Raw genomic sequence first — 13589 nt, forward strand, 5'->3', positions numbered from 1 at the left:
GAACTGTAATCCTCAGATCTTAGCCTGGATAGACATGAGCCACCAGTGCCCAGCAATCACACCAATCTTTTTTCTTTTTTTTTGATTAGTCTTAGGACTTGAACAGTGGACCTGGGCATTGTCCCTGAGCTCTTCAACTCAAGGACAACATATTCTACCACTTGAACTGAGTAGCTAGATTACAGGCATGAGCAACTGTGCCTGGCTCATACCAATCTTAATGCAACTAATGTAACCCCCAAATAACTAGAAATTGTATGTTACTATAATACTTTGGATCAAAGTATATGTGGATAAAGCAGGAATGACAAGAAAAGGTGTAGCCTTGCCACCTGCCCAGTGGCTCACACCTGTAATCCTAGCTATTGAGGATGCTGAGATCTGAGGATCGAGGTTCAAAGCCAGCACAGGCACTAAAGAACATGAGACTTTTAACTCCAATTAATCTCTAGAAAACGGGAAAATAGGGCTGTGGCACCAGGGGTAGGGCGGTAGTCTTGAGCTGAAGAGTTCAGGGATAACACCCAGACCCAGGGGTAGGGTGGTAGCTTAAGAGCTCAGTGACAGCACCCAGGCCCAGAGTTCAGAGTTCAAGCCCCATGACCAACCAAAAAAAAAAGTGTAGCCTTAAAAATACATTAATTTGGAAAAAAATGAAAGGATACCAAAGACCTAATATGCATAGATGAAGCTAAATAAGGGGCTGGGAGTTTGGCTTAGTGGTAAAGTTCTTTCCTAGCAATGCATGAAGCCCTGGCTTTTCTGTTGCTTAATTAGAGATAAGAGTCTCACAGACTTTCCTGCCTGGGCTGGCTTCAAACCACAATCCTCAGATCTCAGCCTCCATAGTAGTTACTATAACAGGTGTGACTTTTCAGTGTCCAGCATACATTTTATTTCCTTTTTTTTTTGAGGGGGGGCAGTATCAGGTTTTGAACTCAGAGCTTTACAATTACTAAGCAAGAGCTCCATCCATACCCCCAACATTTATTTACACATTATAATATATAATGTTCAATTCTTATCTCTATAACACAAGACCCACAGTTAACGATTTTGTTATTTATTGCCTAGAACAGAGTAAGTAATCAAGAGGTGTTTACTATGTAACCGAAAATACATAATTCTGGATAGGATTTTTAAAAAAAAGACTGTTTATTGTCTTAAATCACTGAAACAAATGTTTACAGACTTTTACCCTGAAAACAATCAGTTATATAATTTCAAATAGCTGATGAGGAAATGATTATAATAGGAATGTTTTACTCACGGTTTCGCATGTAACAACTGGCAACTGGTGACTTTGCCAAGAGCTCCATTCCCAAATCCTGCAGTCTGCCAGAGCTTTCAGCTCCACATGCAGCAAGAGCTGTCTGGTCAGCAGCAAAAAGGTTCATTTGCATATCTCCAGAAGCAATGCTGCTGCCTTTTATTTCTGAAAGTGTATTCTTTACATCTGTTTTCATACATCTAACTTCAGCCATTTGAGTTTTGAGTCTTTTTAGCATCTTTAAGTCAGAGGGCACTCGCCACATTGCCTGCTGCTTCCTTTGGTCTTTGTCTTTCCTAGAAAATGGTGCTTCAGAAAGAAAGTGACAAATCATCTTAATAAGCAGGTCCTTAAGATAGTACTAACAACAAAAAAGGCATTAACTTGCACTAATGAAAATGAAGCTAGACACAAGCATCCGAACTTTATTCATGCTTTCACCTTAGAATCTAAGTCACAAAATAATCACTTTGAGCTATACTCTTAATTCTAAGTTTAAAGGCTGATCTAGCCAGGCACTGGTGGATCACATCTGTAATCCTAACTACATAGCAAGCTGAGATCTGAGGACTGAGTACTGAGGTTTGAAGACACCCTGGCAAAAGAGTCTATAAGTCTCTTATCTCCAATTAACCACTTCAGCCAGAAGTTGAAGTATGGCTCAAGAGGCAGAGTGGTAAGCCTTGGGCAAAAAAGCCAAGTGAAACCATATGGCCCTGAGTTTAAGACCCAGTATAGGCAACAAAATAACTAACTAGCTAAATAATAACTATGATAAAGGCTGATCTGTTGCTGAATGCTTTCTATAATATACTTCTCTACTTTTTGCAGCTTTTCTATATGCTTTATGTTCACATTTACTTATTTATATTTGTTTATATTTTATTGGGTTTTTCCCAGTCCTGTGTCTTGAAATCTGGATCTGGATACTGGCCCTGAGCTTCTTTTTGCTCAAGGCTCTAGAGTGTGAGTGAGCCTTGAGCAAAAAGAAGCTCAGGGACAGTGCTTAGGCCCTGAGTTCAAGCCCCAGGACCAGCAAAAAAAAAAGAGGAAGTGGCCAAGATAATTCTGCTCCAATCCTCAACAGTGGCTCTAGCTCTCTAATTTCTATATATAGGTTCAATCTGAGATATTGTCTGAGAAATTAGTTCTGCTGGTTGAAAGTAGCATTAAAAAGATTCTTGGAGCAGGCATGTAACCCAGTGGTAGACTGCTTACCTAGTATGCATAAAGCCCTGGGTTCAATTCCTTGGTACCACATACACAGAGAAAGCCCAAGCAGTGCTGTAGCTCAAGGGTAGAGTGCTAGCCTTAAGAAAGCTCAAGGAGCAGGGCTGGTGGCTCATGCCTTTAATCCTAGCTACTCAGGAGGATGAGATCTGAGAATCAAGGTTCAAAGCCAGCCCAGTCACTAAAGAATGAGAGACTTTTATTTCCAATTAATCACCAGAAAATGGTAAGTGATGCTATGGCTCAGGAGTAGAGGGGCAGCTTTGAGCTGAAGCACTCAGGGACAGTGCCCAAGTGCCCAGGTCCAGAGTTCAAGCCTCATGACCCAAAAAAAAAAAAAAAAAAAAAAGAAAGCAAGGAACTTCAAGGACAGTGCCTAGGCCCTGCATTCTAGCCTCAGGACTGGAAAAAAAAAGACTCAGCATCGGCTCCTGAGGGTTGGCGGTTCAGACATGGCCAAGTCCAAGAACCATACTACGCACAACCAGTCCCGGAAATGGCACAGAAATGGCACCAAGAAACCCAGATCACAAAGATATGAGTCTCTGAAGGGGGTGGACCCCAAGTTCCTGAGGAACATGCGTTTTGCTGAGAAGCACAACAAGAAGGGCTTTAAGATGCAGGCCAACAACGCCAAGGCCCTGAGCGCGAGGGCCAAGGCCATCAAAACCCTAGTGATGCCCAAAGTAGTGAGCAACAAACACAAGCTCCCCGAGCAGGCCATGTGCAAGCTCCAGCGACTCGCCTACATCGCCCACTCCAAGCTGGGCAAGCGCATCTGGGCCTACATCGCCAAGGGCAGCAGGCTCACTGGGCCCAAGGCTAGGGCCCAGGCCCTGGCTAAGGCTAAAGCGCAGGCCAAGGCGCAAGCCAAGGCCCAGGCTCCAGCTGCCACTCCAGCTCAGGCCCAGGCCCAGGCTGCAGCACCTAAGGGTGCCAAGGGCCCTGCGAAGGCAATGAAGACCTCCGTCTGCTGGTGAGGAAAGGACTGCTGTGGCTCCCTGGCTGCCATCTTCAGGGGGCCAGTGGCCGGTGTCATTTCTACCGATAAACGTGATACAGGAAAAAAAAAAAAAAAAGACTCTCCACACTAACTTGACTTATACAATATACAATACTACTGTTTAAAAAGATATAGGAAGATGGGCAGTGTGGCTTCAGAGGTAAGCTTGCTTAACCTGCACAAGGCCCTGAGTGATGTCTCGATGTCTCGATGTCTCGATGTGTCTCTCTCTCTCTCTCTCTCTCTCTCTCTCTCTCTCTCTCTCTCTCTCTCTCTCTCTCACACACTCACACACACACACACACACACACACACACACACATTATTCAATGTTTTACTGATATTCTATCAAGATATCAGGATACCAGGATATTTTCAAATGCTTTGACATTTATGGTGTGTTTAATTGATCTATTTCAAGTATAACTGTCCTTTTTGTGATTGGACTTATGAGTTTTTCACGTATGACTTATAAGTAGAGCTCTGTCTATAGTAAAAACATGGAAAAGATTGTTTACTCATGCTTTGATGTTCATTATATTAATAATGCATAGCAATGAGCAGCAGGCAATAAATAAATCCTTCAACAAAAAGTATTTTATGGGCAGGCCAGGAGCGTAACCTAGTGGTAGAATGCTCACCTTTCACACAGGGAGCCCTGAGTTCGATTTCTTGGTACCACATACACACATAAAGCCAGAAGTGATGCTGTGGCTCAAGTGGCAGAGTGCTGGTCTTGAGAAAGCCCAAGGACAGTGCCCCGGTCCTGAGTTCAAGCCCCAGGACTAGCCAAAAAAAAAAAAAGTATTTTATAAAGCATTTCAATACTAAAGATGTTTGCTTTATCATTATCCTCCTCCCTTGTATGGTGTACTCAGGATCAAATAAATACTCATGTATGCCAGGCAAGCAATCTAACCACTGAGCTATATACCTTTATTCCTTAAAAATTGGATTTAAAAATAAATTAATCAAGGTTCAGAATGTGGCTTAGTGGTAGAGTGCCTGCCTAGCATGCATGATGCCCTGGATTCTATTCCTTAGTATCACATAAACAGAAAAGGCCACAAGTGGCGCTGTAGCTCAAGTGGTAGAATGTTAGCCTTGAGCAAAAGAAGGTCAGTGACAGTGCCCAGGCCCTGAGTTCAAGCCCCAGGAATAGCAAAATTAAATAAATAAAACATTAATTAATGAAATAATCTTTTTTTTTAATGGGTCATGGGACTTGAACTTTGGCCCTGAGTGCTGTCCCTGAGCTCTTTAGCTCAAGGTTACAGCCCTACCCCTGAGCCACAGCCCCACTTCCCATTTCCTAATGAGTAAATGGAGATAAGAGTCTTACATTCTTTAGTGCCCGGGATGGCTTTGAACAGTGATCCTCAGATCTCAGCATCCTGAGTAGCTAGGATTACAGGCATGAGCCACTGTGCCAAGCTTGAAATAACCTTTTAATAATAAATCCTTGGATGTCTCAAGTAACTATCCCTGACAGTGTCAAAAAATCCAAAAATCTCCATTTTTTCATTTTTTTTTTTTTTTGTCAGTCCTGGGCTTGAGCTCAGGGCCTGAGCGCTGTCCTTGGACTTTCTCAAGGCTAGAGCTCTACCACTTGAGCCTCAGCACCACTTCCGGCTTTTTTTTTCTATATGTGGTACCGAGGAATCGAATCCGGGTCTTCATGCATGTTAGGCAAGCACTTTAACCACTAGGCCAAACTCCCAGCCGACAAATGTATTTCATGTGAACCAAACTATCAAGGCACAATATTAAGTGGCAAACAGTTTAACAACTTTATTAGGTTTGGGGGTTTGGTTTTATTTTTTGTTGCAAGTGCCAGGACTTGAACTCAGGGCTTGGGAGTTGTTCCTTAACTTTGTCACTCAAGGCTGGTACTCTACCACTTGAGCCACAGCTCCACTTTTTTTTTTTTTTTTTTTTGGGTGGTTGGGCAGATTAGAATCTCATTGACTTTCCTGCCTGGGCTGGCTTTGAACTGCTACCCTCAGATGTCAGCCTCTTGAGTAACTAAGACTATAGGCATGAGCCACTGGTGTCCACCAAGTTTTGTTTATTTTCATATTCTTGGTGGTATAAGAACTCAGAGCAGTGTGCATGCCAGGCAAGTCCCACTCCTAAACCTTGCCCCCCGCCTCTTTTGCAGTAGCAGGGGCTAAACCTAGGGCATTGTACATGCTAGACAAGTACATTCTACCACTTGAGCAATGTACCCAAATGCCTAAAACTTTTTTTTTTTTTTTTTTTTTGCCAGTTCTAAGGTTTGAACTCAGGGCCTAAGCACTTGAGCCACAGCACCACTTCTGGCTTTTCTATGTATGTGGTACTGAGGAATCAAACCTGGGCCTTTGTGCATGCGAGGCAAGCACTCTGCCACTAGGGCCAAACTCCCAGCCCTAAAACCTTTTTAAAGGAAATTTGTTTTGGTACTTAATACCTTTGAATAGTAACAACAACAAAATATTAATATGAAGCCAGATGCCCATGGCTCATGCCTATAATCCTAACTACTGAGGAAGCTGAGATCTGAGGATCATGGTTCAAAGGCAGCCCAGGCGCAAAAGTCTTTGAGACTCTTATCTCCAGTTAAACACCAGAAAACCACAAGTGTCTCTGTGGCTCAAGTGTCAGAGCACTAACCTTGAGCTGAAGAGCTCAGGGACAGCACCCAGGTCCAGAGGTTCAAGCCCTAAGATTAACAAATGAAATAAAATTTAATACACACACACACACACGAACACTTAGGGGTGTTGCTCAGTTGCAGAGGTCTTGTCTAGCATGCACCAGGCCCCAAATTCAATGTTTAGCACTGAAAGGAAAAAAAAAAAGCTGATATGTCATCTTTTTTTTTTTTTTGGTGGGTCATGGGGCTTGAACCTGGCCTGGGTGCCTGTCCTTGAGCTCTTCAGCTCAAGGCTACTGCCTTACCCCTAGACAGGGCATTGTCCCTGTGCTCTTCAGCTCAAGGCTATCATTGCCCTACCCTTGAGCCAAGCCCCACTTCCCATATTCTAGGCGTTAACTGGAGGTAAGAGTCTCAGGTTTTTTTTTATGGCCGGGCTGGCTTTGAACCTTGATCCTCAGATCTCAGCCTCCTGAGTAGCTAGGAGCCACCGTGCCCGGCTCCTTTTTTTCCTGCAATCTTCAGATGTCAGCCTCCTGAGTAGCTAGGATTACAGGTGTGATTCACAGGCACCAGGCGATATGTCATTCTTACACAATGAAAAATCAATGTCCTATAGAAATGTTATGATCAATACATAGATGAAATGTTTAGATAGAAATTAAATAGTTCTCTTAGAGAACTACGGGGAAAAAAAAGAAAAAAATAGTTATTTTACCTGTGGGCTGCAAAAGTGAAGCAGGTGGGCGAGGCTGTAAGCCCCACAAGTTTTCCATACTGCTCCGGTCCTTAAGGTCCAGTAAATGTATTAAGATTAAAGGATCAATGTCTAATAAACTACCAGTAGCAGCAGAGCATAAATGTGCTCTTCTTGACATTCTGCTACTGGCACCCACATAGCCATGGGTACTACCTGCAAAAGAAATAAAAATAAAGACGTAGAAAGTATACTGTATATGCTTGCACAAATTTAAGCATACATGAATGAAAAAAAATGGGTTAGCATTTGACTAGTAGTAGTCCACAAATCCATCTCTTAGGAGTTCATGTTCATGATAAGACATAAAGAAAGGTGTACACTAGATGTACACTAGCACAGGGATTGAGCTGTAACCTCATTAGCATCCAGAACTCAAGAGCAATGATCAAATCTATCCCTAGAGATACATTACAGAAAGCAGCTATTTGCTGCTGCTTGTTGTTCTTCTAGACCCTTATTTTCCCTTCCTTTATGGATTATACGTTTTAGATATTCCCTGTTCTTTTTGCTTACCATTCTATTCCTGAACAGACATCAACTACTTTACCATCTACTTCAGGTTATCTCTCTCAGAGCTCATTAAGTAAGTGTGCCATATGCACAAACATACAACCTAATGTGTATTCACAAAGTAAATGATGATATGGGGGGAATAAATAAGTGGAATATGGTAGAATATGGCAGAGGAGAATTCGTTCACAGTGTACACTGCACATGTGTAGAAATATCACAATAAAACCCTTCTCATATTACAAATGTATGTTAACTAAAAAAAAAAAAAAACACCAAGATTTTGTTTGGCTTTACCCTAGTCTTTCTAAAAGATTATATACTATTTGATTTCTCCATATGGTCCATCATACTTTAGTTAACAAAATAAACCAAGGAGAGTAAGCAAGGGGAGAGAGGTAGGTAAATGAAAGGAGAAAATGAGGAGAGAATCAAGTCAAGAATTTATTGTATATACCAAAAAGGAAAGGATGGGATTGAAGGCAGGTGAGAATGTTGAAAGGGTGATATTGATCAAGATGCACTGTATTCATAAACTGCTTTATTATATGGTATTTTCTTCACACAACTGCTTAAACATAATAGTCTTTTAAAAAAATAATTGGGGCCTAGTGGTAGAGTGCCTGCCTAGCATGCATGAAGACCGTGTTTGATTCCTTAGTATCACATATACATAGAAAAAAGCCAGAATTGGGGGGGGGGGGGGGGGAATGGGGACCATGTCATTAGAAAGGGTATCAATGTTTGTGAAGTTATGTGCCTTCTATCTGGTGAATATAATGTAACCCTTCTATGAATCACAATTGAAAAGAAAAGAAAAGAAAAAAGCCGGAATTGGTGCTGAGGCCTCAAGGACAGTGCTCAAGCCCAGGACTGGCAAAATAAATCAATAAATCAATAAATCGATTACTGGTATTTTCAAGTCCTATCTCATGGCTCCTAAAATTGCTCAGTCAGGTTAATCCCTAGAGCTTACTTTCTCCTTTTTTTTTTTTTTTGCCAATCCTAGGGGCTTGAACTTACGGCCTGAGCGCTGCCCTTGGGCTTTCTCAAGGCTACAGCTCTACCACTTGAGCCACAGCAATTATTTGAAGTCCTCAAGAAATACAATGCTGTCTGCTGCCTATAATTCGCTTGCTTTCTTCTCTACCATTCCTGTTTATCTAATGAGCTTTTGCTTCATTTTTCAAGACAGATTATTAGGCATCATTCCCTTTCTAAGGCCTTTCTTCACACCTTTCATGTCATCCTTTAACAATACTCATAACTACAAAGTCTTGGAATTATCAATGCTGAATTCTCTCTTAAGAAAAGTGACACATTCATTTTCATAATCCCATTGATCCCAGAGTAGTATCAGGTACCTAAAGGGATATAAAAACATGTATTTTGAAATAAATACATATTTTGAGTAAAACCTTACACATTTATTTTATTTTATTTATTATCATTATTTATTTTTTGTGGGTCATGGAGCTTAAACTCTCGGCCTGGGCTTTGTCCTGAGCTCTTCAGCTCAAGGCTACCACACTACCTCTGAGTCACAGTTTCTAGTGATTAATTGGAGGTAAGAGTCTCACGGTCTTTAGTGCCCAGGCTGGCTTTGAACCGAGATCCTCAGATCTCAGCTTCGTAAGTGGCTAGGATTACAGGCATGAGCCACCACGCCCGGTTTGTAAGTATTTCTAATAAGTATTATATTGCCATAATCTTTTAGTCCTCAAATAAGATACAATATTGCAAGGCTTCATAACTCATGCATGGCCAGCAAACAGACAGCAGATTTTTCCCCTGAAACGGAATCAGTGAGCTAATATACAAAATTAGAATGACACTTGAATCTTAGATATATGGTCTTTTGGGGGACATTTAAGATATGAACTATCCCACCAAAAAGTGAGTTGTATGCTCATCATCCATGGTCATAAAGGAAATGCAATTAAAAACAACCCTAAGATACCACCTTACCCCAATTAAAATGGCCAAGATTTTGAACTCAGACAATGACAAATGCTGGCGAGGTTGTAGAGAAAAAGGACCCTACTGCACTGCTGGTGGGATTGTGAACTAGTTCAGCCACTCTGGAAAGCAGTGTGGAGGTTTCTTAAAGAACTGAAAATTGACCTTCCCTACAATCCCATCATACCAGTTCTGGGCATCTACCCTGAACATTATAACCCAAGATACGATAAGGTTACCTGCTCAGCTATGTTTATCTCCGCACTATTCACAATAGCCAGGCGATGGAAACAATCTAGATGCCCTACTGCAGAAGAATGGAAAATGTATATATATATATACATATATATATATACATATATATACATATACATATATATGTATATACATACATATATATATATATACACATACACGCACACACACATACACACACACAATGGTATTCTACATAGCCAACAGACAAGATAAAATAATGGCATTTGCAGGGAAGTGGATGAATCTACAGCAAATCATGTTGAATGAGACAAGTCAAGACCAAAGGAACAAAAGGCGCATGGTATCCTTAATATGTGGCTATTAGATCCAAACAGTACAAGAGTGAGGACTCAAAAGTTGCATACCCAATGCTATGGATATGGTACTGGAAATATAAACAGAACTACATAGACATAAAAACTTATGACTCTATAGACATAATGTTTTATTACATAGATTATTATGTATCTATGACATACAAACCCTCAGCATAATTTTGATTATGTTCTAAAATCTAAGTGCCAGTGATTGTATATAGAGATTCCCTTCTTGAATACTTGTTTGTTAAACACATCATTTGAAATATGATGTAAAAATCAATGTTAATAAATTCTTTAATAAAAAAAATGTGAGTTGTAGTAAGGTTATCTCTTATGTCTCATCTGAACACATTTCTGCTTTCTGCTGTGAACCAGAACATCAAATCCTCACCAGAAAATAAGCAGATGCCTGCCATTTTCTTAGAATTCTGAGCTTCTAAAACCATTACCCACAATTCGCATCTTTTTTTTTCCTTCTTCTTAGGTTTAGCTACTCCTAAGTGTTCTGTTAGGGCAACAGAAATTGGAGTAAAAACTGGCTTCTGAATTAGGACTGATTTCTTACACTTTAATGGACAATCTAACATCCTAATTGTTTAGATGACAAGTCTCTGCCCTACATCATCCCCAAGTTAAGTTTTTGTTCCGTGTGTGTGTGTGTGTGTGTGTGTGTGTGTGTGTGTGTGTGTGTGTGTGTGTGTGTGTTTTGTTTCTGACAGTCCTGGGGTTTGAACTCAGGGCCGGAGTACTGTCCTTGGGCTTTCCTCAAGGTTAGAGCTCTACCACTTGAGCCACAGCACCACTTCTGGCTTTTTTATGTATGTGGTACCAAGGAATCAAAACCAGGTCTTTGTGCATGCTAGGCAAGCACTCTACCACCAGAGTGCGTGCGTGCGTGCGTGCGTGTGTATATCTTCATTTCAAGTATTTAGAGAGAAGGTGAAAAGTTACTAGTTAATATATCCTCACTCTAGGTCCCAGCAGAGAGTGATAAACAATAACACATTTGTAACCAACCGTAATCAAGTCTTGCGTCCTGCCTCTTGCACCCTGCCTCTTGCGCCTTGCGTTGTCTCAGCAGAAAGTTATTAGACATGGCATTACTCGGCCCCCAACAACTACTAGCTTCTTTCATTAGGATGACATATTTGTCACAGCTAATTAAATAGTAAAAGACTTCACTCAACTAAGTCCATGCCCTAGGACTTTATGGAAGACAAAACTTAAGAGTGATGATGACTTAGTATATAGCTATATTTCTAGGTATTCAAGAGGCTGAGGTCTGAGGACAGTCCAGGCTGGAAACTCTGTGAGACTCATCTCCAATTAACCAACAAAAAGCTGTAAGTGGAGCTGAGGCCTCAAGTGGTGGAACACTAAGCCTTGAGCAAAAAAGTTAAGAGACCGTGCCTAGACCCTGTGGTCAAGCCCCAATCACATCATAAAAAAGAAATTGCTAAACATAATATAGAAGGAGGTTACATGGATACTTTTAACTCCTCAGAGCAAGATTCAAGAGCAGAAAAATGATCTACAAGTGGAATTTAACTGAGATTTAAAGCAAAGTTTAAGGATTTGGAAAATTCTGTCCACTCTGTTAAAAAGAGCAAAGGGGTATTTAGGATAGAATACTAAGGACATGGCTATACATGTTTTAGATTATTAGGTTAAAAAGTGGCCAGAAACAAATCAAGAGTGGTACATAGGTCCTCCCAACATAGTCAGAGAGCCCCAAAGAACAGAATGATTTTAAAAAATGGAATCTTTTCAAGGCCTTGATGCCAAGGTCATTTCAAACTCCGATATTCTGAATGTAGTGTTCAGTTTTCTCAGAAGTAGGCTAAATAGGCCTACGTTTGTCTCATGCTGTACTCTACAGTTATGTGACAGGCTACTAAACCTCTTGAGTTTTTCTGACCTAAAAATAAGCTCTCTAAATATTCTTTGCTAAGGCACTGATTCTATTTAGATCAGTCTATTATCACGACTTTATATAAGATTCATACAGCCAAAAGAATAATACACAATATGAGCTTTGATCTAGATGATCAAGTACCCTCTTCTATTTAATAAATAAATATTGCTTATTACTAAACATCAGTCTCCTTCTTTTTGTAGTATTAGAATGTGAAATAGGGCTTTCACATTTACTATGCAAATGCTCTACCATTTTTAGCCATATTCCCAAATTATCAGTTTCTATGCTTAGAAAAGGTAGATTTTAGCCAGGTTTGGTGATACATTCCTGTAATCCCAGCACCAGAAGAGGTAAGAACCATGAATTTCAAGATACATGGACTATAAATAGCAAGACCTTTTCTTAAAATAAACTAACCTCTCTCATAGAATTTTATAAGTAAATGAGATATATAAAGTACTTCACAGAGTGGCCTGACACATGTGAACAATTTGTGTTACCTTTATTACTATGTTAAACATCATTATTGGAACTATTAGTACTTTTAGTACTATTAGTACTTCTAATACCATGAACCATGTACAGTAGTTATTATGTACCAACAGTAAATATGATACAGCTAGAAGATATCAAAGAGAGAAGATAGAATGGCTTCTTGGGCCGTGCTTCTGTACCTGGAGGTTCTGGAGCAGCTGCATCCTCCATGAGTTCTCCCTCTTCCAATTCCATGTTGCTGTATTCTACATCATTTTCTCCAGACCTAAGAATGAACAAAAATAAACATTTGAATTTGTTGCACCTCAATGCATTTCGTAACAATGGATAGTAAACAATAAAATATCACTTTATATTAATCAAATAACTAAAATAAAAGTTAATGACAATACCAAAGGCTGATAAGGAACCAGAGAAATGGGATTCCTATTACAAAGCTGGAAGGAATATAAAATAATTCAGCCATTCCAGAAAACCTTTTGACATTCCTTTAAAAAAAACTGAACATGCAGCGTGGCTGGTGGCTCACACCTGTAATCTTAGCTACTCAGGAGGCTGAGATCTAAGGATCAAGGTTCAAAGCCAGCCCAGGCTCTAAAGACCAGGAGGCTCTTTATCTCCAATTAGTCTCTAGAAAAGAGGCAGTGTGGCTATAGCTCAAGGGGTAAGGCAGTAGTAGCCTTGAGTTGAAGAGCTCAGGGACAACACACAGGACCAGGGGTAGGGCAATAGCACAGAGTTGAAGTGCTCAGGGACAGTCCTAGGCCTAAAGTTCAAGCCCCATGAACCACAAAAAAACCCTGGGTCTTTGTGCATGCTAGGCAAGCACTCAATTCCTCTGTACCAAACACACAGAAAAAAGCCAGAAGTGGTACTGAGGCTTAAGTGGTAGAGCTCTAGCTTTGAAAAAAATCTAAGAACAGTGCTCAAGCCCAGGACTAGCAAAAAAAGAAAAAGAAAAAAAAAATCTATGATGGGATATATACTCTATAGACATAATGTAATATTATATAGCTTAATATGTATCTATGATATATAAACCCTCAGCTTAATTTTAATTTTGTTCTAAAATCTATGTGCCAGTGATTGCATATAGAGATTCCCTTCTTGAATACTTGTCTGTTGAACATGACATTTGAAATACAATGTAAAAATCGGTATTAATAAAATCTTGCAAAAAAAAAAAAAAAGAAAAAAAAAAGGAGCTGGGCATGGTGGCTCACTCAAC

The 13589-nt window shown here is 40.3% G+C and overlaps 2 protein-coding genes across 4 annotated transcripts in view; one reads left to right on the top strand and one right to left on the bottom strand.

The window, feature by feature from the left end:
• Window positions 1–13589, bottom strand: part of Trim37 (tripartite motif containing 37) — a 74951-nt gene that overhangs the window by 24602 nt on the left and 36760 nt on the right. For all 3 annotated transcript variants that reach the window (XM_090351120.1, XM_090351121.1, XM_090351122.1), the window contains exons 17-19: window positions 12541–12626; window positions 6860–7054; window positions 1271–1579 (exon numbers count right to left, since the gene is read on the bottom strand). In XM_090351120.1, coding sequence (XP_090207246.1) covers window positions 1271–1579; window positions 6860–7054; window positions 12541–12626 — 590 coding nt within the window. The remainder of the gene's footprint in view (window positions 1–1270; window positions 1580–6859; window positions 7055–12540; window positions 12627–13589) is intronic.
• On the top strand, window positions 2934–3480 carry LOC150051939 (large ribosomal subunit protein eL29-like). Its single transcript, XM_090351460.1, has one exon. It carries the CDS (start codon window positions 2953–2955, stop codon window positions 3478–3480), a length of 528 nt encoding a protein of 175 aa, XP_090207586.1. The 5' UTR covers window positions 2934–2952.

The sequence above is a fragment of the Megascapheus bottae genome, chromosome 17 (genome assembly GCF_031878675.1).
Source record: "Megascapheus bottae isolate mThoBot1 chromosome 17, mThoBot2.hap1, whole genome shotgun sequence".
Lineage (NCBI taxonomy): Eukaryota > Metazoa > Chordata > Mammalia > Rodentia > Geomyidae > Megascapheus > Megascapheus bottae.